Here is a 23,786-nt window from a genome sequence, read left to right as displayed (position 1 = left end):
GCCACAATGAATGATTGGCCCTCATCCCTGAAGGCTGCAGCGTCAATGCCTCTGCTCACTTCTTCTTTGCTCAATCTGCTCTTCTGCTCTTTTACCTCCGGGAAACCTCCAAGCCCACTTGAGCTTTCTTCAATCTGCAAATCAGATCCAATTAATCCTAATCCTACCTTGCCACTCATATCCATCATGGCTTATGGTGGATATCCAACATCTGCTTAATATTCTAGTTGGCTATGCATATGATCCTTCCCGCCGCTCGAACATAACTTTCTTGAGGGCAGGGAATGTGTTATTCAGCTGAGTTCAATATTTACTAAGCACTTACTATGACAGCCTCTGAGGACACTGAATAGAACACCAAACAGTTCCTGTCTTTTAGGAGTTAACAGTCAAGTACTCTTGATAATACTGTGTATTAAATGCTGTTCAGAGACATGGAAAGCAGTAGGAGAACATACTCACAGGTACCTAATCTTGTGAGTTGTGTTTAAGTGTATTTGTGTTTGTGTGTGTAGGAGTGGTCAGGGGAAGGGAAATATTTAAGCTTTTAAACTTCAGCCTCTCATTCTATTCATTGAATTTTTCCTCAAATTTTGAAATTGATTTCAATGAATTGTCAAAAATTTTTGATATTTCTCATTTTGTATTAAAAAAAAATGTAACTGCCAAGAAAAACACCTCATGATCATGAAATATCCAAAGTGACCATGATCAATCTATCTAATTCCAACAAATTCACCTGATATTTAAATTTGCCTATGTAGTCTTATCATAGGTAAATGTGCCATATAAAATGTTGGGCTTTTCCAAACTTTATGAAACCCCAGGGTTCTAGGAAACCTACTATGAGATCCATTAAAAACTCTACTAAAAACCTGGAATTTTAAATGGGTACATATTAAAATGCTCACCAGGCTTGACTACCTCCTTACAGGACTTGAAAGAGGTGAACTAGACATAGCCCAATACACATAATGGCAAAGGCAAGATTGCAGCCTCTATTTATTCCCTCAAAATGAATGCATTTCAGATGTTTTGGTGTGAAAACTTTTCGAGTCCAAAGAGAAGCTGAGTGAACCTGCTTACCCAGGATTTCTTGGAGAACCCAGTTAAAGACACTCCCACTCTGGCCCAAAATAGAAACCTGGAGTCATCTTTGATTCTTCCCTTTTCTTCAACCCCTACATCCTGTCAGTCACTGATTCCGCTTGATGTTACCTCCTAAAGTCACTTCAATCTGTCCCCTCACATCTCCCTGCTGCTATGCTGCCTTATGCCAGGTTCCCTCATCATCTCTCACTAGAATTTCTCCAATAGTCCCCTGGACCTTTCCTCTCTCCAGGATGCCAATCTTCCACATGGCCTAAGTTGCAAACCTGACCACATCACATCCCAATTAAGGCTGGGCACAGTGGCTCACGCCTGTAATCCCAGCACTTTGGGAGGCCAAGGCAGGTGGAACACCTGAGGTCAGGAGTTTGAGACCAGCCTGCCCAACGTGGTGCAACCCTGTCTCTATGAAAAATTCAAAAATTAGCCAGATGTGGTGGAAGGTGCCTGTAATCTCAGCTACTCGGGAGGCTGGGCAGAAGAATCACTTGAACCCGGGAGGCGGAGGTTGCAGTGAGCCAAGATCGTGCCATTGCACTCCAGCCTGGGCAACAAGAGTGAAACTCTGTCTCAAAAGAAAAATAAAATAAATTTTTTAAAATGCTGTAATAGATGCCCACCACCTACCTAAAGAATAAAAGCTAACTTAATTGATAGATAAAGCCCTCTCATTGCCTGGAATGCCCAGGTCTCCACTTACCAACTTAAAGTGAATACTTCAGCAGTATCAAACTGCTTGCAGCACCACGTTCAAACTATGCTGTTTCATGTCTCCATGTTCCCACTCATGCTGTTCCTCCTATCTGGAATCCAGTACATCCTATCCAGCTCCTCTTCTTTGCCTGGCTAACTCCTCATCCTTCTAGGTTCAGGATCTCCAGAAATCTTTTACCTTCCTGCCTCCCACCAGGATACTGTGGGCACTGCTCTCACAGTAATGTGCTGAAACTCCCTACTGTATTTGTGTCCTCTCAGCAAGGCTCAAAAGCACTGACTGGGTCTCATTCTTCTTGTATCCCTAACACTGAGCAACTTGCATGGCAGAGAACAAAATAAATGTTGGCTAAATTCTAGAGATTCCATCATTAAGTTCTACCCACCATGTCCCAAGGACTCCTGCTCACCTGTACTTGTAAGCGCAACTGATCCATGTTCTGCTGCTGCTTCTCCACAATCTGAAAGGCAAAGTTATCAAGGAAGGCTGCAAGCACAAGGCTGATGGTGAGGTCAGAGGGCAAGGGGGCTATACTAGGACATGTGGTCTGGCTATTAGCCCATTAACAGTGATTAGTGAACTCTACCTACAGAAATATAAATCAGACTCTCAATTGTGGTAACTAGCTTCACAGTACTGTGCTCCAATCACAAAGGTTTATACAGGAATGTAGTGTGGACCCATGACCACTACTGGTGGAAAGGGGACTCTCATTCTAATGACCGTATCAACTTTATATACAGCCAGTGCAAACTCGTTTTTTGGTACAAGAACATGGCTAAAAATTCAGTTTAATGAAGCTTGCCATTTCCAGGGCTATGATGCTTGTTGTTATTTACATCTCTGGTTATAATGATTATCCAAGGAGGGACCCTAAACAGGCCTGGTTTCTTGTCTTTTAAAGACTGCAAGTATTACTTGCATCATTTCTGGGTATTCTTTTTTCACTAACCTGCAATCAGTTTCACCAGCCGGCCCTTGGCTCCCTTGTCTTTGCTGGATTAAGAAACAAGGCCATCTCACTGGTTAGAACTCTGTTCAATTTGAGGGTTTGTGTATGGGCCTGAGCCATGAGTAAAGTACACAAAACTTTACTGCACCATTTTGGGTCATCTAGTCTGGATATTTAGAGGCATATTACCCCTCCTCTTTTGCTGTATTCTAAATGAGTAAAGTTTGCCTCTTATAAGGATGACTATCTAAATATAAATTACTATGCAGAATGACTTCTCAGAAAAGAAAGGAAACCTCTTGGTAACAAATCCTAGGTAGCTCAAGGCCAAGAATTCATGTCTCCCTCCCAATACACAATCTTCTCTTTCCTCCCAGCCTATCCCCCATTACAGCCTGGACACCCTCAGTCACCTTTTGAAGCGAATCACATTGCTTCTGCCAAGACTCTATTTCCACTTCTGGACCTTCTCCACTGGTCTGCTCCACAGACTGCTTATCTTGCAGGCTGAAAGACAGTGGCCTTTTCAAGAACTCTGAAGTTAGAGACAAGTGGCTTTGACTCTGGGTTCTGTTATTTATTGCACATTTTGAGGCAAGACACTTAGTCCCCTCCAAGCTGTAGCTGGGGATAATACTTAGGTCTGTTGTAATATAAGGAATGCCACACAAAAGCTGCTCAGTATATGTTAGTTCTCTTCCCTAGGGGCCAGAATCTATACAGTGTGACACCAATTCTCTACCCGCCCAAGGCTCTTGCATGCTTTGTTTTGATATTCAAAAAATAAATATTTATCCCATGTATTTACGTTATAAGTTATACATGTACATTGTAGGAAGTTTGGAAAATAAAAAAGCCCCTGTTTTCTTGGCACACATAGTCTGGGGCAAAGCCAACTTTGTTCCCTAACCCCACTTCTGACTCCAACCAGTGGTTTCCTCCAGTGGGTCCTTACAATTACTTACAGCAAAGCCCATCTGCTGAGATAATCAACAGGGACACTGTGGCTAAATATGGGATGAGAAATCCAATCCATCCCATTAGAAACTGGATTTGGTCCAAGAGGCTGCTGAACTAAACCATTATTTTCAGAAACTGCTATTAATATGGAGGAGGCTCCCAAGACACCCTGAGAGCACATTATGGCATCTTGTTTTGTTCTCAGAACCTGTCATGGCAATGGAGAACAATCTCTAGGGCTGAGGAGAAACAGATGCTCCTGGTAGCCTTTAGCCTACATGGCTCAAAATGTGGGTAACTCTCAGTTCTTATCACCAGGACCCACTTTTAAAAGTATACAGATACCTCATTTCCCAGTTTATAAAGTCCTTTCATGTATTCAATACATATATACTAAGAAGTACGTGTCAGGCACTGGATTAGATCCTTAAAAAGGCTGTGAAGATAAGCCCCCACTGCATCCCTACTCCATGCCAAAGACATATTCCTTTCCCATAAAAGCAGCTTCCTATAAGCAGCTTTCTTATTATTCACAGTCCAAAGGAAACAAAGTTCAGAGAAGTAAAATGATTTTCCCAAATCACCCAAAGCCACAGAGGTATGTGAGCAGGGTGGCTATGACCAAAAACTAACTCTCCATTCCTTCCCTCAATCCCACAGAGTTATTTACCTATGTCTAGTGGAGGAGAATTCTGCTTCTCTCTGCCTCAGGCTTTCCAGTTGAATCTCCTTCTCTCTGCAGATTGCCTGGGTCTCCTCCAGCAAACTCTCCAGCTCAGTCACTTTCTCCTGTAGCTCTGTGCTCTTCAACTCACAGTCCTTAAGCTGGGAGATAGGATCCCATGTTTAGGTCAAATAAGCCAAGGAAGACTCTCTCTAGGTACCTTAAAAAATTTGCATTCCAGTTGCAAATCTGACAAATGTGAATCTGGACATGATTACTTTGAGATTCTTCTCTTAGGAAGTCACAGGATAACTGTATACAGCAGATGATGAAAAAGTTCCCCTGCCTGGCCACTCCCTGATACCCTAGGCATGCCAAGACATTGCTGCTACCTGTTGGCTCTGCTTCTGATGGTCTTCCAGTGTGGGCAAGTCAGCCAGGTAGCGCTCCAAGGTCTCAATACGCTGCTGCTTCTCCCGGTTCTGCTCCGATTCCTTCTGACATTTCTTTTTCAAATTATTGATATGTTTATCACGACCTTTGACCTAGGGAAAGAAATGTCAAAAGTCTGTCTTCACCATTCACTCCTCTAGAACCCTGATGGAGTGCAGTGGTGTGATCTCAGCTCACTGCAGCCTCTGTCTCCCAGGCTCAAGTGATCCTCCTACCTTAGTCCCTGGAGTAGCTGGGACTACTGGCACATGCTACCACAGCAGGCTAATTTTTCTATCTTTTGTAGAGATGGGGTTTTGCCATGTTTTCAGGCTGGTCTCCAACTCCTGGCCTCAAGCCATCCACCCAACTCGGCCTCCCAAAGTGCTGAGATTACAGGCATGAACCACCACACCCGGCCACGTCAACTTTTTTTTGAAGCAACCCTTGAGGCTGTGAATGAATGTTGGTCTACTGCAATGAAGGCAGGAAGCTAAACAAATTTTGCCATTTAGGCTTTGGGTATAAAACTAAAGAACGCACTTTCTAATCAAGGACAGAGAAAGCCTTCTAGGGCAGTTTTTTAAAACTGGCAGCATTTCTGCTGTATAATACAGAATCTGTCTGATCTCTATACCTGGTTCCTGGGAGGTAACCTCTAAGCCCTTGGAATTTCCTGAACTGGACAGGAGTGGGCCAGAACCCACCATGAATAAATTTATGCCAATACTATGAATCAGAATGGATGCAGATCACCAGAAAAACCAACTGCTTTGAGCCTAACTAATCTACTATGAGGAAGGGACAGGGATGAATGATGGAGTTCAATCATGCCTATATAAATGAAACTCCAACTAAAAACTCCGGACATGGAAGCTCACTGGAGCTTCCTGGTGAGTGAACACACAAATGTGCTGTGTTTACATGCCCTTCTTCCACAAGAAAAGGGCATGGAAGCTCTGCTCTCAGGATGCTCCTGGACCTCACCCTATGTCTCTTTACATTTGGCTGGTCCTGAATTGTATTCTTGTATCCTGACCCCACCTTGTTTTAAATGAGAACATAAGATACAGAGGGGCTTATGAGTAGCTGATAAAGTTCTATTTGACTCTATTTCACCCTTGTTGCCTAGGCTGGAGTGCAATGGCACGATCTTGGCTCACTGCAACCTACACCTCCCAGGTTCAAGTGATTCTCTTGCCTCAACTTCCCTAGTAGCTGGGATTACAGGCACCCACCACCATACCCAGCTAAATTTTTTATTTTTAGTAGAGACGGGATTTCACCATGTTGGCCAGGCTGGTCTCAAACTCCTGACCTCAGGTGATCCACCCACCTTGGCGTCCTGAAGTGCTGGGATTATAGGCATGAGCCACTACTTCCGGCTCTGAATTGTATCCCTTATAATAAAACTGTAACCATAACGATAGCACTTTCCTGAGTTCTGTGAGTAGTTCTGGGAATTATTAAACCTGAAGGGGTCATAGAAGCCTACAGATCTGCAGCCAGTTGGTCAGAAATATGGGTGGCATGAAGACCCCAGAATTTGCAGTTGGCATCTGAAGTAAACACAGTTTTGTTGAGAACTGTGCCCTTAAATCTGTGGGGTCTGACACTAACTCCAGTTGGTCTGCATCTGTATTGGACTGCAGAAGTATATAACTTTCCAATAGACATATAACCAGTCTGGTCTGTTCTGGTGAGAAAGATAACATATTATTCCCTAAATACCATACATGATATAAAGCCATGCAATCAACTGGAAAGACTAATGAAACTTGAGCAGAAGAGCTATGTGTGTTTGCTAATTATTATATCCTAAACACATGGTACAATGCCTGGCACAGAGCAGGTATTCAATAAAGATTTGAACAGAGGCTTTTTCTTCATCATTATGGTGTTTTGTTTTATTTTGTTTGCTTATGAACAAGGAAGCTGAGGGAAGCAAGAGAAAACAGAAAAAGTGATACAGATCTACTAAATGTCAAAGAGGCGGCACAGGCCTCATTTAATCCAAAGATATAACAGAACTAAGAAAGGTCCCTGAAAATCAGCGAAAAGCTTTATCCTAGGTCCAATCTGTACTCTTAAATCTCTGAACCAGTGATTTTCACACTTCAATATGTATCAGAATCACCTGATTTATGGAAAATGATAAACTGACCATAAATGTTTATCTCTTCTCCCTTCCAAAAACATCTTTAAAATGACAGAAAGAAAATAAAAAATTAACTGAGAAACAACAGGGGAGGAAACAAAAGTTTAGGAAAGATTTTTTTTTTTTTGAGACAGGGTCTTGCTCTGTCACCCATGCTGGAGTGCAGTGACACAGCCCACTGCTGCCTTGACCTCCTGGGCTCAAGTGATCCTCCCACCTCAGCCTCCTGAGTAGCTGAGACTACAGGAGTATGCCACCATGCCCAGCTAATTAAAAAAAATTTTTTTTGAGACAGAGTTTTGTTCTTGTTGCCCAGGCTGGTGTGCAGTGGCATGATCTCAGCTCACTGCAACCTCTGCCCCAGACTCAAGTGATTCTCCTGCCTCAGCCTCCTGAGTTGCTGAGATTACAGGCGTCTGCCACCATGCCCAGCTAATTTTTTGTATTATTAGTAGAGATGGGGTATTGCTACATTGGCCAGGCTGGTCTTGAAATCCTGACCTCAGGTGATCCACCCAGCTTGGCCTCCCAAAGTGCTGGGATTACAGGCATGAGCCACCACGCCTGGCTTAAAATTTCTTTTATGGAAATGGAGTCTTGCCATGTTGCCCAGGCTATTCTTTAACTAGGCTCAAGCAATCCTCCTGCCTTGGCCTCCCAAAGTGCCGGGATTAACAGGAGTGAGCCACCATGCCCAGCCTATAAAAGACTTTAATGCGGCCGGGCACGGTAGCTCACACCAGTAATCCCAGCACTTTGGGAAGCCGAGGCAGGTGGATCGCAAGGTCAGGAGTTTGAGACCACCAGCCTGCCAATATAGTGAAACCCCGTCTCTACTAAAAACACAAAAATTAGCTGGTCATGGTGGCATGCGCCTGTAGTCCCAGCTACTTGGGAGGCTGAGGCAGGAGAATCGCTTGAACTCAGAAGGTGGAGGATGCAGTGAGCCAAGATTGCACCACTGCACTCCAGCCTGGGTGACAGAGCGAGACTCATCTCAAAAAAAGAAAAAGGAAAAAAAAGGCTTTAACCAAAAAATAAAAGTGAACAGGGGAGATAAATAGCTTGGGGCAGAAAAGTTGCAATCTGCAGTGTTTACAGACAACATGGAAGAAAATCTGCTCCTCCCAACTCCCAAGAGCCTCTGAACTTAAGTACCAGCTCACTATGGAGGCAAGTATCAACCACAGATCTGAAAAATAGGGAATTCCCCAGAAATCTATATACAAGTTAGTTAGATATCAGCCTGGGCTTCCCTAGTTTCCCTATCAGGAGACTATTCGCTGGAGAAATCAATAAGAGATTCCAGAAGCAAGAATACTAGTCATAGCAGAGAGGGTGATGTATTGGGTTGAAAACAAGTATAAGTAAAAATCTATGTACATGGCCAGGCATGGTGGCTCACACCTGTAATCCCAGCACTTTGGGAAGCTGAGATGGGTAGATTACTTGAGGCCAGAAGTTCGAGACCAGCCTGGCCAACATGGCAAAACTCCATCACTACAAAAGATACAAAAATTAGGCCGGGTGCAGTGGCTCAACCCCCTAATCCAAGCACTATGGGAGGTCGAGGTGGCGGATCACCTGAGGTCAGGAGTTCGAGACCAGCCTTGCTAACACAGTGAAATCCCATCTCTACTAAAAATACAAAAATTAGCCAGGTGTTGTGGGTGGTGGGCACCTGTAATCCCAGTTACTCAGGAGGCTGAGGCAAGAGAATTGCTTGAACCTGGGAGGCGGAGGCTGCAGTGCCACTGTACTCCAGCCATTCCAGAGTCTCCAGCGAGACTCTGTCTCAACAACAACAACAACAACAAAAAACAAAAAAACACTATGTATAGAACTGTGGGGACTTTAAGCCCAATCGCCTTCTCAGCACCGAGAATCCAAAGGCTAAAAGTATTCCTGCCTCCAGCCTCTCCATCAGGCAGCAGGTTGAAGATTCTTCTCTAGAGAGTGAGAGAAGACATCCAGATATTGACATTTGAGGATTCCCAAGTGAAAGGGATAGTCTAAGTCTGATCCTATAGTGAAGTCCAACAGGTAACCACCATGAACCCAGAGCTTTCATCCAGCTTTTAAGCTTTGAAATGCCTTTTTTTTTTTTTTGAGAGAGAGTCTCGCTCTTGCTCCCAAGGCTGGAGTGCAGTGGTGCAATCTCAGCTCACTGCAAGCTCCGCCTCCCAGGTCCAAGCAATTCTCCTACCTCAGCCTCCCAAGTAGCTGGGATTACAGGTGCCTGCCACCATGCCCAGCTGATTTTTTAATATTTTTAGTAGAGACGGGGTTTCACTATGTTGGCCAGGCTGGTCTCAAACTCCTGACTTCAGGTGTTCTTCTGCCCACTTTGGCTTCCCAAAGTGCTGGGGTTACAGGTGTGAGTCACTGAACCTGGCCTGCTTTCTTCTTAAATATGAATGCCCATCCATTCAATGATAACCAAGCCTCTAACATGAGTCACCAAAACAGAAAAAAAGGACCTTAAGAAAACAAGAAATACTATAAACAGATGTAAACATCCAAAATAACTACAATCAATATTGTCAGAGATACTGTATCCATGAAACAAAAACAGACGATTAAAATTCATCAAAGAAAAAAAACTGCAGGAAAAGCATACTATTCAGAAATACAGCTGTCCCTTGGCATACACAGGGCACTGGTTCTAGGACTACCTTTGTATATCCTAATCTGCTCAAACTTGAGTCCCACTGCTGGTCCAGTAGAAACTGCATATATGTCAGCCCTCCATATACTTTGGTTTTGCATCTCTTGAATACTTGATTTTTGATCTGAATTTGGTTGAAAAAAAAATACACACACGAATGGAACTGTGCAGTTTAAATGTACTGTTCCAAGGTCAATTATACATTATCAGGGGAAAGAAAAGAGCTCAGGATAGATACTATTGTGGGGTTGTGCTGGGGCACAGAACTAATTATTTATTTATTTTTGAGACAAGGTCTTGCTGTCACCCAGGCTGGAGTGTAACTGTGAGATCATGGCTTACTGTAGCCTTGACCTTTTGGGCTCCAGTGATTCTCCCACTTCAGCCTCCTGAATAGGAGGCTTTTCCCTTTACAAAAGTAACATTATTATTATTTTTTTTTTTTTGAGACAGAATCTCACTCATTCTGCCACCCAGACTGGAATGCAGTGGTTCAATCTCAACTCACTGCAAATTTTTAAAAAAATTTTGTAGCTTTCAACACCTGGGAGCCATCCAACCCAGCCACTTCCAGGTCCCTGCTATCCTGCCCCTTCACTTCCCAGGAACTGGCCCAGCTCCAAGTCACCCAGGAAGCCTCTGGGAATCCTGGCTACAAGCTGGCTTTAATCTTGACAGCCATGCCGCAGCCAGAGACTACTGCTGCTTTGAAATGTATGACAGAAACCCTGATGAACAGAGGAGTAATAGTGAGGGACTTGGAAAACCTGGGCAAACAAGCACTTTCTTATAAGATCTCCACCCACAGTCAATGGTACAGCAGAGGTGGGTATTTCTTGGTGAATTTTTATACACCAACCACAACTGTTGAAAGCATGATACAGCACTTGTCTAGAGATGTAGATATGATTAGATGGAATATTGTAAAACACTCCAGGAACTAAAAGAATGGGAAGAGATAGTCATAGTCTCACTTGAAGAAAAACTATATTCCACAAAGAAGCAGCAGTGAGGGCCAGGCAGTGGCTCATGTCTGTAACTCCAGCACTTTGGGAGGCCAAGGTCACCTGAGGCCAAGAGTTCAAGACTAGTCTGGCCAACAAGGTGAAACCCCACCTCTACTAAAAGTACAAACTTTAGCCCAGTGTGGTGGCATACACCTATAATCCCAGCTAAGTTACAAGAATCACTCGAGCCAGGGAGGTGGAAGTTGAAGTGAGATTCACTATATTTTAGCCTTATATTTAATTCCTTCACATTTGAGCAGCATGGATGAGAAGTAATAGTTTACAAGCTTGGTTTTTACTTAAGAGTGTGTTGCAGGTGCTGTTTGATTTTTCTAACATACTTTTAGCTCATGCTCCCCGCCTTTGCTGCGAGAGGTGGGGAACTGCTCACTGACAAGCTTCTCTGCAATCTGTGGTACCAGTGGATCATTCTTGCTTTTGTTTTCATTAGTGTCATTTCTTTGTCAGCGAAGACTTTTCCCCTTACAATAGTAACACCCTTTATTTATTTATTTTTTTTGAGAAAAGAATCTTACTTTGTTGCCCAGACTGGAGTGCAGTGGTGCAATTTCAGCTCACTGCAACATCTACCTCCTGGGTTCAAGTGACTCTCCTGCCCCAGCCTCCCAAGTAGCTGGGATTACAGGTGCCCACCACCATACCCAGCTAATTTTTGTATTTTTTTTTTTAAGTAGAGACAGGGTTTCACCATGTTGGGCAGGCTGGTCTTGAACTCCTGAACTCAAGTCATTCACCTGCCTTGGCCTCCCAATATGCTGGGATTACAGGAATGAGCCACCGTGTCCGGCCAGTAACATCATTTTGAAGAGCAAAACTTACAATACCACCTGGGATTATAAACTAGTCATTCAGACTGTATAAACATTCAAAAATAAAATTGAAAACCAATGTATTATATGGGCAACTTTTGCTTTCAGTAATAAACTTGATTTTAGGGGGAAAAAAATGTTGCCTTGTTTTTTTTTGTTTTTTGTTTTTTTTAAGAGAAGCGGTCTCACTATGTTGCCCAAGCTTGTCTTAAACTCCTGAGCTCAAGCAACCCTCCTGCCACCGTCTCCCAAAGTGCCGGGGTTATATGTATGAGCCAATAAAATTTTTTTTTAATTTTTTCATTTGTTTTTACAACTATTAATTTTATTATCTATCTATTAGTATTTAATTACTTAACTTAGATATATAAATTATTTTAATTTTCTTTTAACTCACTGACTTTTCTTTTTTTTGAGACAAGGTTTCACTCTTATTGCTCACTGCAACCTCCACCTCCCAGGTTCAAGCAATTCTCCTACCTCAGCCTCCTGAGTAGCTGGGATTACAGGCATACGCCACTACACCCAGCTAATTTTGTATTTTTACTAGAGACAGGGTTTCTCCATGTTGGTCAGGCTGGTCTTGAACTCCCGACCTCAGGTGATCCACTGGCCTCAGACTCCCAAAACGCTGGGATTACAGGCATAAGCCACCACACCCAGCCTAACTCAACTTGAAATTTTCTTTTTTAACAAATCCTCTTAAGTTCTTCCTGTACCAACAACATCAGCATCACCTGAGAGCTTGTTAGAAATGCAGGATCCAGCTGGGTGCAGTGGGTCACATCTGTAATCCCAGAAATTTAGGAGGCTGAGGTGAGTGGATCACCTGAGGTCAGGAGTTCAAGACTAACCTGGCCAACGTGGGGAAACCTCATCTCTACTAAAATTACAAAAATTAGCCAGGTGTGGTGGCAAGTGCCTATAATCCCAACTACTTGGGAGACGTCGCCAGAGCAGGACTCTGTCACAAAAAAAAAAAAAGAAAGAAAGAAATCCAGGATCTCAGGCCCCCTCTGAATCTGATCTACATTTTTTTTTTTTTGAGACTTAGTCTCGCACTGTTACCAGGGGGGAGTGCAATGGTGCAATCTTGGCTCACTGCAACCTCCACCTCCCGAGTTCACGCAATTTTCCTGCCTCAGCCTTCTAAGTAGGTGGGATTATAGGCACACACCACCACACCTGGCTAATTCTTTGTATTTTTAGTAGAGATGGGTTTCACTATGTTAGCCAGACTGGTCTCAAATGCCTGACCTCATGATTCATCTGCCTCGCCTCCCAAAGTGCTGGGATTACAGGTGTGAGCCACCATGCCTGGCCTGATAAACATTTTTAACAAGATCCCCAAGTGATTTTGAAACACTCAAGTTTGAGAAATACTGCTCTAGTTGTTTTGATACAAGTGGTCCAGAGCTAAACATTACTAAACTGGTCCTCCAAAAATACATGCTTTAGAGCAAGCCGTGAATTGGGAGGTACCAATAAAACTGAAGAATTTTAAACCTAAGGCAATTCTAAGAGTACTGACAAAAATAAACATCCAAACTAGCTGTGCACATGGAATTTTTCTCTACTTTTTAGGTAGGATGAGAAACCAGACTGAATGATGTAAATATACCACAGGTATTTAAACATCTTGCAACAGTGCCATCTGGTATGAGTGCTCAGGTTGGTTTTCTACCCAGACCAGCTGGTGGCACATTGCATAGCACAACCTGGGACAGTGAGGGATCATACAACTTTCCCTGACTATTGTGGTTTTGTGGAGATGAAGCAAAAAGTGGGGAGGGAGAATTGCATATCTAGCAAATAGGAGATCCTCACTGATTCTGTGTGAGAAGCCAGTGGAGGATCTTACCCAGTTGTCTCTTCTTAGTTCCAGGAATGAGGCCCAGAAACAGCTTAGGCTTTAGAGTAGACAGCTGACTGCCAACTCCTTTGTGAATTAGAGCTATCAGCTACTCAGCTCACCCTTTCTTCCTGTTTCTTCACTTCCTCAGAATGCTTCTGCAATGCCACTTTGAGCGACTCTCTGATGAGCTGGACTTCAACTTCAGAAGCAGAGAGTTTCTTTTCAAGCTCAATCTTGTCTTTGCTCAAGGCTTCTGTCTTCTGTGCAAACTGAGCACGTAAGAAAGTGTTTTCTCGCTGCAATTCCTGCCAGAAAAATTCTCAATATGTAACTGTTCTTTACCCTTATAGTCTCATGTACTTTACTTATTCCCAGCATACTTCATGGTCAAATATCATTTTTCTCCAAGAATTTCTTCAAGAAGTGCTTCTCAACTGGGTCTTAAGGTTAACGGCATCAGCATTACCTGATGCTGAAATTTGTTAGCAATGCAATTCTTAAGCCTAACTCCTAGGCCCACCAAATCAGAAATTGTAGGGATGGGTCCCAATAATCTGTGTTTTAACAAGCCCCCCAGGTATTCTGATGCACACTCACATTTGAGAACCACTGCCTTAAAGCAATACCTAAGCCATTGTATACTGGAAGGAACCCAGGACAAGACACCAGAAGACCTGGGCTCAAAGCCTGGCTTCTCTCCACTCATTCTCTATATAATCTTAGGCAAGGTCTTCCTCTTTCTCGGGCTTCAATTCTTTCATCAGTAAATTCAAAGAATTAACTAGATTTCATGTAAGGCACTTCCCACTCTTAACATTCTGATTCCGAGACAGGATAATGCCTTAATTAGGTAGCAAAGCCAGTGCTATAACCTATCAAATACCCAACATTCAAATGCCCAAATTACAGAAGCTTGGTCAACAAAGTAAGCTTCTTTTCAAGCTCTCAACCCCCATAACCATTGATCTCAGTGAGAATTATGATTTTTTTCAGCTGCTCCTAGATATGGAGGATAAAAATGAGAATGGCAGGCTGGGCGCGGTGGCTCACGCCTGTAATCCCAGCACTTTGGGAGGCTGAGGAGGGTAGATCACCAGAGGTCAGGAGTTCGAGACCAGCCTGGCCAATATGGTAAAATCCTGCCTCTACCAAAAATACAAAAATTAGCTGGGTGCGGTGGCAGGCACCTATAATCCTAGCTACTCGGGAGGCTGAGGCAGTAGAATCGCTTGAACCTGGGAAGCAGAGGTGAGCTGAGATTGTGCCACTGTACCCCAGCTTGGGCAACAGAGCAGAAGGAAACAAAAAAAAGAGAGAATGGCTCCAAATCCCTCATTACCTTTGCCTCTCTCTTCTTTTGGCCAGGGCTAGCAGATTAAGACTTCTCATAACATCGTTCAAATCTAGGACCTTACTATCTACTTTTTTCCCAAGTATGTCTTGACACCTAGGCATCTAGACTTTCACATGGTTCTTAGCCTTTTCTCTACCCACAATGGCATGATAAAGGGTGCGTTATAATTAGTATGTTTACTCTTTCAGGGCAGGGACTGATCTCTTTTGTATCTCCTGGATACCTAAGTGTGCCAAGCACAGGAAAGACACTGAGTTATGACAAACAGAATGTCATCCTGATTGCCAATACTTACCTGTAGCCTTAGCAAGCAGACATCACCAAAGGGGGCAGGGCGGCCCAAGAGGGCACTGCGGACTTGCAGTTCACTCTCTCGCACTTTCTGCTCCAGCTGAGAGATGTGTTTCCTCTGCCTGCACAAGACAGAAGAATCAGGTCAGGGTCCTAATGCTAACCCCTCACAATATAAGCCCCTACTAAGTACAATCCCTATTATGTAAGCAAGATCTTAGATTCTGGATATCAGTACTTTCTGAAGGAAGGAGAAAGGTAACTGAAGGGAAATGAGGAAAATATCAGCTGCAATGAACTGGCTACCCCCTTTAGGCACTCCCTAGAGTCCCCGAAGAAATACCTAACTGGCCTATCACATTAGATGTACGACTAGGCTGCTTATCAACCTACCTCTACCATGAGGCAAGACATGGGCCTACACAGAGAAGGAATGCTTTGTCCTTGGGAAGACTCCATTAGGTGTCTTCAATGGGGCCTAGGTGAGTAGTCTGGCCCTGTGGTACCCCTTGCCCTCTTACTTGTCAATGAGAAGCTCTTTTTCCTTCAGAAGGTGTTCATTACTGTTCAAGATGCTGATCCACTGTGCTGGCTCTAAGATGGGCAATGAAGGAGCAAAAGCAGCAGGATGGTGGCAGATGGCTCCATTCTGAAGCTGAAAGGCAAGTGCCACTTTCAGTAGGCCCAGAGGGGCTTGATCTTGACCCATACACGCCTGAAAACACCTGAGCAGTAACCAGCTGGGTCTGTAGTCAAGGCCCAGCTTGGCTCAGCCTGATAAGGCCCAATGTTTATGAAATAATTTTAGCTCTGAGGCATGACTGGAAAGAACCTGCCAGGAAGGTTTCTGCCAACTGAACACTCCCTGTTCAAAAAGGCTCTAGTTTCTAATAAAAGGTCAGTTATCTTTTATTATCTAGCAACAGAGGCAAACCAGGAGCTAGGATGTCCTCACCAACCAAGGAAGGAGAATATGTCTACTTCCTTCCCACTCTTCAGCAGCACAAGGATTTTTTTTTTTTTTTTTTCTAGACAGAGTCTCACTCTGTCACCCAGGTTGGAGTGCAGTGGCATGATCTCGGCTCACTGCAACCTCCGCCTCCTGGGTTCAAGCAATTCCCTGCCTCAGCCTCCCCAGTAGCAGGGATTACAGGCAACCACCACCATGCCCAGCTAATTTTTGTATTTTTAGTAGAGGCGGGGTTTTACCATCTTGGCCAGGCTGGTCTTGAACCACTGACCAGCATGGTGAAACCCCATCCCTACTAAAAATACAAAAATGACCTGGGCATGGTGGCATGCTCCCATAGTCCCAGCTACTCAGGAGGCTGAGGCAAAAGAATTGCTTGACCCCGGGAGGTGGAGGTTGCAGTGAGCTGAGATTGTGCCACTACACTCCAGTCTGGGCAACAGAGGGAGACTCAGTCTCAAACAAACACACACACAGGGGTTCAAAGATGGTTTTTATTTATTTATTTTTATTTATTTATTAACTTTTTTTTCTTGAGATGGAGTCTCACTGTCACCCAGGCTGGAGTGCAATGGTGTGGTCTTGGCTCACTGCAACCTCTGCCTCCCGGGTTCAAGCCATTCTCCCGCCTCAGCCTCCCAAGTAGCTGGGACTACAGGCAAGTGCCACCACACCCAGCTAATTATTTTATTTTTAGTAGAGATGGAGTTTCGCTATGTTGGCCAGACTGGTCTCGAACTCCTCACCTCGTGATCCACCCACCTTGGCCACCCAAAGTGCTGGGATTACAGGCATAACCCACTGCGCCCAACCTCAAAGATGGTTTTTAAACCCTAGCTTTACCAATTACCAGCTCTGTGATCCTGGACAGATTACATAGTCTAAGAACCTGATAAGTTTCTACATTTACCTCCTTGGTATATTATGAAGATTAAGTAAAATTCTGTATATGAAAGTACTTAGCCTAGTGACTGGTACAAATACCTTTTTAGGTTTTCCCTGTAACCTTCTGCTATTTTGGAGACCCTATCTGGTGCTTAAATTGACCACCAAACAGATTCAATGACCAACAGGTCACAAGCCTACATTTCCTGTCTACAAACATCTTCCTTCTTTTTACAGCTATTTTCTTTAAAGCCAAAACTCATAGGACAAAAGCTATAAAATTCTAAGAACTGTACAGAACCTACAAAATCCAAGGAAAGAAGGACCTCTACCTGCATTTGCTCCATCTGTAAACGGATCAATTCCAGCTGCTGCCGACAAGTGCTGAGTTCACAAGATTGCTCTCGGGGATGCCAAGTGTCAGGACTCGGCTGCCACACCTGAGAGGGCAGAGGCTTGGAGAGCCCGGGAGCAGGCTGGAGTCCCAAAGGGAGGACCCCACTGCTATTAGGATGTGGTCCATTCCGCTCAAATACTGCCCCGCTGCCCGGTGCCTTCTTGGCCTCAGGTAATACTTTATACAACTCCTTACTTGCGTTGGTTCTTGGGTTGTGGAAGTGGACTCGGTGGTGAGGATCTGAATAGAGTGTCTCCATCATTGCCGACTGATTGAGGGTAGATTCCATGCTAGGAATATCAAACTTTCTCATGTCTTCTTGTCTTTCATGGCCCACTGCTGGAAACCAGGACTGCTCAATTCCATTTTCTCCAGTAGGACCAGAGAGATACATGAGATCTCTAGATAGGCCTGGAGAACGTTTCATTGCACCAAGGTCTCCATTTCTTGTCATTCCCACACTTTCAGCCAATCCTGACAAAGGGAGTTTGGAGGAAGAGGGTCCAACAGGTGTAGAATTTGGCTTGGCAGGAGAGGTCCCTAAAGTAGAAGGCATCACATGGGCTGTTGGAATGGTTACGTGGCTTTTGATGGGCTGGAAAGAAGGGCTGCCACTTGAGCTGCAAAAATCTGTGGAGAGAATAGTCTTCCTTAAGTCAAAATTGAAGCAGCAAGCTTTCTGGAGTTTGAATGCTATGCCAGAAGCTCTCTGTCCTGAGACCAAGCAGAGAGAGCACTGTCATCAAAAGTATAAGGCAGAAAGACACAGCAACCAAACTGGGAGATGCATGTTCCAGGATCTCAAATGCCATTCACAAAGTAAACCAACAAAAGGCAATAATGGCTTCTCTTTCAACTTAGTCCTTTGTACTAGAATTTTAAAAAATCGTGTCAGTCAACAGACAAAGCTGAAAACTGAACTTAAAAAAAATTACTTACTTAAGGAAAATGAGTTAGGTCCTACTCATCTGGAAGCTGGACAACTCTCAGTTATATTCCAATCTAATAAAAATATCCTTTCCAAGAGTTGCCAGAACCTTCGACCTCCAAAAGCTTCCCCAGGAAGATGAGCAACGAGTCCAACTATCTGAAGAACAAAGCAAACTAGAGAGTCTTGCTCAGTATGCAGGACAGAAAGTATGGCATCTGAGGCAGGATTCTGCTCTCTCTCCCATACCCTAGACCTGACTGCCTGGATATGTGAAGCTATTCTTAGTAACTCTCAGGTTTCACTCTAGCACAGTGAGCACTATCAATTGGGTACACACTGAAATCTTCTATTTTATATTTTGCCTTTTCACTTGCCTCCTTGTGTGTATCCAACCAGGGTTTTTTGTTTTTTAACTTTTCCTTCAGACTAAATTCATGTTTCCTTTGGCTCTTGCCTGGCCTTGGGAGACAACTGTTTGATTAGCTCTATTGCAGAAGGTTCACATTTTTACCTATTTCCAACTTTCAAGTACTACTCTGAGGGGGACTACTGCAAGCAAACAATAAGGAAGGAATGTAAGGTAACATACTTATTGCTTTCAGTAGGCAGAAAACTGAATAAGGAGACAAGGAACACCAATTTCTTCTCTTTTCAACTATGTTCAGTACTCCTTCCCAAATCAAGCATATCTTCCATGGACAAGAGTGACTACCAACTTGTTTCTCTTTCTTTTTTCCCCACCAACACAGAGCACACTCAGATAACAACAACAGATACCATAACGGTTCCCAGAATTATGTGAGTATAGATCAGTTACTATCTTCTCATTAAACAACTTTTTTTTTTTTTTTTTGGGATGGGGTCTCACTCTGTCACCCAGGCTGGAGCACAATGGTATGACCACAGTTCACTGCAGCCTCGACCTCCCCAGGCTCAGATGATCTTCCCACCTCAGTTTTTGTACTTTTAGTAGCGATGGAGCTTCACCATGTTGCCCCGACTGGTCTCGAACTCCCGGACTCAAGCAATCCACCCAAAGTGGTAGGATTACAGGTGTGAGCCACCATGCCTGGCCTTAAGCAACTCTTTAAAAATATGGGCCAGTCACCTCACACCTGTCAGAATGTCTATTATCAAAAAAATGAAAGATAACAAGTTTGGAGAGGATGTAGAGAAAAGGGAACTGAGTATACTGTTGGTGGGAATGCAAATACAGCCACTGTGGAAAACAATGGCGTATGTAGGTCCCTCAAAGGATCAAAATGTAGGTACCATAAGATCCAGCAATCCACTTTTGGGTATATATCCAAAGGATGTGAAATTAGTATGTCAAAGAGATATCTACAATCTCATGTTTACTGAGTAATTATTCACAATAGCCAAGTTACAGAATCAACTGACAGATAAAGAAAATGCAGTCTATATACACAATGGAATACCAGCCTTATAAAAGATGTAAATTATGTCATTCGCAACAACATGAGTTAAGGCAGAGAGCAGTTAAGAGTAATAAGCTCACTTTGGGAGGCCGAGGCGGGTGGATCACGAGGTCAAGAGATCGAGACCATCCTGGTCAACATGGTGAAACCCCGTCTCTACTAAACATACAAAAAATTAGCTGGGCACGGTGGTACGTGCCTGTAATCCCAGCTACTCAGGAGGCTGAGGCAGGAGAATTGCCTGAACCCAGAAGGAGGAGGTTGCGGTGAGCCGAGATCGCACCATTGTACTCCAGCCTGGGTAACAAGAGCGAAAACTCCGTCTCAAAAAAAAAAAAGAGTAATAAGCTAGGCACAAAATGACAAATATTGCATGTTCTTACTTAATAGTTAGGCACAAAATGACAAATATTGCATGTTCTTATATGTGGAAGCTAAAAAAACCCTCAAAACACACACACACACACACATACACACACACCCCTCAACACATAGAAATGGAGAGAATAATTGTGGTTACTAGAAGCTGGGGAGCAGGGGGAATGGAGAGATGTTGATCAAAGGGTAAAACATTTCAGTTAGGAGGAATAAATACTTTAAAAACAGATGTGCAAGCCTTATAATATATGCATATTATTTAATTTCCTATTAAATAATAGGAATATATTATAAATATAAATAAATGAGTGAGACTCAAGGTGATCTTGGGGATATATAAAAGACCACACTAAAAACACACACAGACACATACACAACAAAACAAATAACCAAATAAGTTCTGATAACATGCATTAGTCTCTCAGGACCAAGAAATAAATCTCTCAGTTAAAGGACACAGTTTCTAATGTCTCACGACTTAAATATAGGAATAGTAAACAAAGTTAAGGCAGACTGGTAGTGATGAAGACTTCCAAGCCTAGTAAGCAATACATTTTTTTCTTTTTTCTTTTTTGAGACAGAGTTTCACTCTTCTTGCCCAGGCTGGAGTGCAATGGCGCGATCTCAGCTCACTGCAACTTACCTTCTGGGTTCAAGCGATTCTCCTGCCTCAGCTTCCCGAGTAGCTGAGATTATAGGCATGTGCCACCATGCCCAGCTAATTTTGTATTTTTAGTAGAGACAGGGTTTCTCCATGTTGGTTAGGCTGGTCTTGAACTCTCGACCTCAGATGATCTACCCACCTCAGCCTCCCAAAGTGCTGGGATTACAAGCGTGAACCACTGAGCCCAGCACATTTTTTTTTTCTTTTTTCAGACAGAGTCTCACTTACTCTGTCGTCCAGGCTGGAGTGCAGTGGTGTGATCTCGGCTTACTGCAACCTCTGCCTCCCAGGTTCAAGCAACTCTTCTGCCTCAGCCTCCCGAGTAGCTGGAATTACAGGAGCTTCCCACCGTGCCCAGCTAATTTTTGTATTTTTCACCAATGGGGTTTCACCATGTTGGCCAGGCTGTCTTGGACTCCTAACCTCAAGTGATCCACCTGCCTCGGCCTCCCAAAGTGCTGGGATTACAGCCATGAGCCACTGTGCTTGACCATAAGCAATACATTTTAAATCCTCCATAACAGCACCATAGTATCAGTTCTCCATTTGTCGCTGCTCCCATAGTGCAATTACAAAACAGAAGGCTGTTAGGTTGTAGCACATGAGGGGTTGCTACCATGAACTTAGCAACACCTCTTTCTGTTCTCCCTCTACAGCACCACTCTCCCTCTAGATTCACCAAATTCAGTTTTGAGTCCACAACCCCTGCTACGGTTTGACTATGTCTGTCCCCCAAAAGTTCATGTGTTGGAAACTTAATTGCCAATGTAAGAGTATTAAGAGGTGGGGGCCTCTTAAGAGGTGAATGGGTCATAAGAGTAGAAGCCTTCAGTCGGAGGGGATGAGACGCACCTGAGGGCGGGCGGACTCGCCCTGTCGGTGACTGCGCCGTCCTGGCCCATCCTGTCTGGCTGCAGGTGCCCTGGATGAGGCCGCCCCGCGCGTCCCGAACGATTTTATAATCAATAGATAAAGTGGGAAAAATGTGGAATAACTTCAAATACAGGTGTCAGAATCTCTTTAGTCATGAGGAAGTAAGCCACAATGAAAATGTGGACGTGAACTCCAACAGATGTTTGTCTGTCAAAGAGAAAAACATCAGCATAGGAGACTCAACTCCTCAGCAACAAAGCAGTCCCTTAAGAGAAAATATTGCCTTAGAACTGGGATTAAGCCCTTCAAAGAATTCTTCAGGGAGAAATCAAAACTGTGCCACTGAAATCCCTCAAATTGTTGAAATAAGCATTGAAAAGGATAATGATTCTTGTGTTACCCCAGGAACAAGACTTACACAAAGAGATTCCTACTCTCGACATGCTCTGTAGGGTGGGAAGAAAAAACATTCCTGTTCTACAAAGACCCAGAGTTCATTAGATACTGATAAAAAGTTTGGTAGAACTCGAAGTGGACTTCAAAGGAGAGAGAGGCGCTATGGCGTAAGTTCTGTACACGACATGGACAGTGTTTCCAGCAGAATTGTAGGAAGTCATTCTCTGAGACAGCAGTTGCAGGATACTGTGGGCTTGTGTTAACCCATGAGAACTTAAAGCAAGCAGTCAAAGCCTCTCTTTTCCAATAAAAGAAAAATCCATCTTTCTGAATTAATGCTTGAGAAATGCCCTTTTCATGCTGGTTCAGATTTAGCTCAAAAATGGCATTTGATTAAACAGCATACAGCTCCTGTGAGCCCACATTCAACATTTTTTGATACATTTGATCCATCTTTAGTTTCTACAGAAGATGAAGAAGATAGGCTTAGAGAGAGAAGGTGGCTTAGTATTGAAGAAGGGGTTGATCCCCCTCCCAATGCACAAATACATACATTTGAAGCTACTGAACAGGTTAATCCATTATATAAACTGGGACCAAAGTTAGCTCCTGGAATGACTGAAATAAGTGGAGACAGTTCTGCAATTCCACAAGCTAATTGTGACTCAGAAGAGGATGCAACCACCCTATGTTTGCAGTCACAGAGGCAGAAGCAGCATCAGGTATCTGGAGACAGCCATACCCATGTTAGCAGACAGGGAGCTTGGAAAGTCCACACACAGATTGATTACATACACTGCCTTGTGCCTGATTTGCTTCAAATTACAGGGAATCCCTGTTACTGGGGAGTGATGGACTGTTATGAAGCAGAAGCCCTTCTTGAAGGGAAACCTGAAGGCACGTTTTTGCTCAGGGACTCTGCGCAAGAGGACTACCTCTTCTCTGTGAGCTTCCGACGTCACAACAGATCCCTGCATGCCCGAATTGAGCAGTGGAATCACAACTTTAGTTTTGATGCCCATGACCCGTGTGTATTTCACTCCTCCACTGTAACAGGACTTTTAGAACATTATAAAGATCCAAGTTCATGCATGTTTTTTGAACCATTGCTTACTAAATAGGACTTTTCCTTTTAGCCTGCAGTATATCTGCCGTGCAGTAATCTGCAGGTGCACTACGTATGATGGCATTGATGGGCTCCCTCTACCCTTAATGTTACAGATTTTTTAAAAGAATATCATTATAAACAAAGAGTCAGAGTTTGCTGGTTAGAACGAGAACCAGTCAAGGCAAAGTAAACTCTCCTGTCCCCAAAGGGTGTTAACTAGGTCCACTTTCATGTGCATCAGACAGTAGACTTACAGCAAGCACACGTAGCAGTGTTAGGCTTTTCATAAAGTATGTAAGCTTAGTGTTAGTATCTGTCAGATGCGACCTGCTGTTACTTATTCAGATAAACATGGTGCCTATTGGAACAACAGAGGATAGCGCTACAGGTGTTCAGTAAGACTACAAAAACATTTTGCCGATTTCGCTAAGTTTGGTTTTTAATGGCTGTAGTATTTGAGTGAGGCAATTCTAGGGCATTTGTTATGAAGAATTCTATTTCTTACTAAAGAACAAATTATTAATATTGGATGAGTATTTCAACAGTGTGACTAATGTTTGAAATTATTTTTTCTAAGAGTTTTTCTATAAACTTCCAAAAGTAGTGATGTTTGTAGTTACTATAAATCAAGCTTTGGAAGTCCAAAAAATAAAAAATAAAAGACTGCCTTCCTTTTAGAAAAAAATGCAATTTTCTGGCCACAAGGGCATAGTGCAGTTGACTTCAGTGTTGATATAGTTTATAATCAG

The 23,786-nt window shown here is 43.4% G+C and overlaps 1 protein-coding gene and 2 pseudogenes across 14 annotated transcripts in view; 2 read left to right on the top strand and 1 right to left on the bottom strand.

Annotated features, from left to right (window-relative positions):
• CEP85 (centrosomal protein 85) overlaps positions 1-23,786 on the bottom strand; it is a 52,690-nt gene that overhangs the window by 3,775 nt on the left and 25,129 nt on the right. For 10 of the 14 annotated variants that reach the window (XM_012440018.3, XM_012440019.3, XM_012440020.3 and 7 more), the window contains 8 exons: positions 17,184-17,878; positions 15,518-15,651; positions 15,001-15,118; positions 13,471-13,656; positions 4,794-4,946; positions 4,408-4,562; positions 3,191-3,299; positions 2,235-2,285 (listed from right to left, as the gene is read on the bottom strand). In XM_012440018.3, coding sequence (XP_012295441.2) covers positions 2,235-2,285; positions 3,191-3,299; positions 4,408-4,562; positions 4,794-4,946; positions 13,471-13,656; positions 15,001-15,118; positions 15,518-15,651; positions 17,184-17,878 — 1,601 coding nt within the window. Of the gene's footprint in view, positions 1-2,234; positions 2,286-3,190; positions 3,300-4,407; positions 4,563-4,793; positions 4,947-13,470; positions 13,657-15,000; positions 15,119-15,517; positions 15,652-17,183; positions 17,879-18,187; positions 19,018-23,786 lie in introns of those variants that run through there. The other 4 variants (XM_012440022.3, XM_012440026.3, XM_012440016.3 and 1 more) reach the window with 2 other exon arrangements.
• LOC105708320 (small ribosomal subunit protein bS6m-like) lies at positions 5,703-10,671 on the top strand (annotated as a pseudogene).
• Positions 20,519-23,313, top strand: LOC110567784 (suppressor of cytokine signaling 5-like; annotated as a pseudogene).

Source organism: Aotus nancymaae, unplaced genomic scaffold (assembly GCF_030222135.1).
Source record: "Aotus nancymaae isolate 86718 unplaced genomic scaffold, 86718_ANA_hifiasm-v0.15.2.pri h1tg000053l, whole genome shotgun sequence".
NCBI lineage: Eukaryota > Metazoa > Chordata > Mammalia > Primates > Aotidae > Aotus > Aotus nancymaae.
Note: the sequence above shows the minus strand (reverse complement) of the source record. Positions and strands in the feature narration are given on the sequence as shown.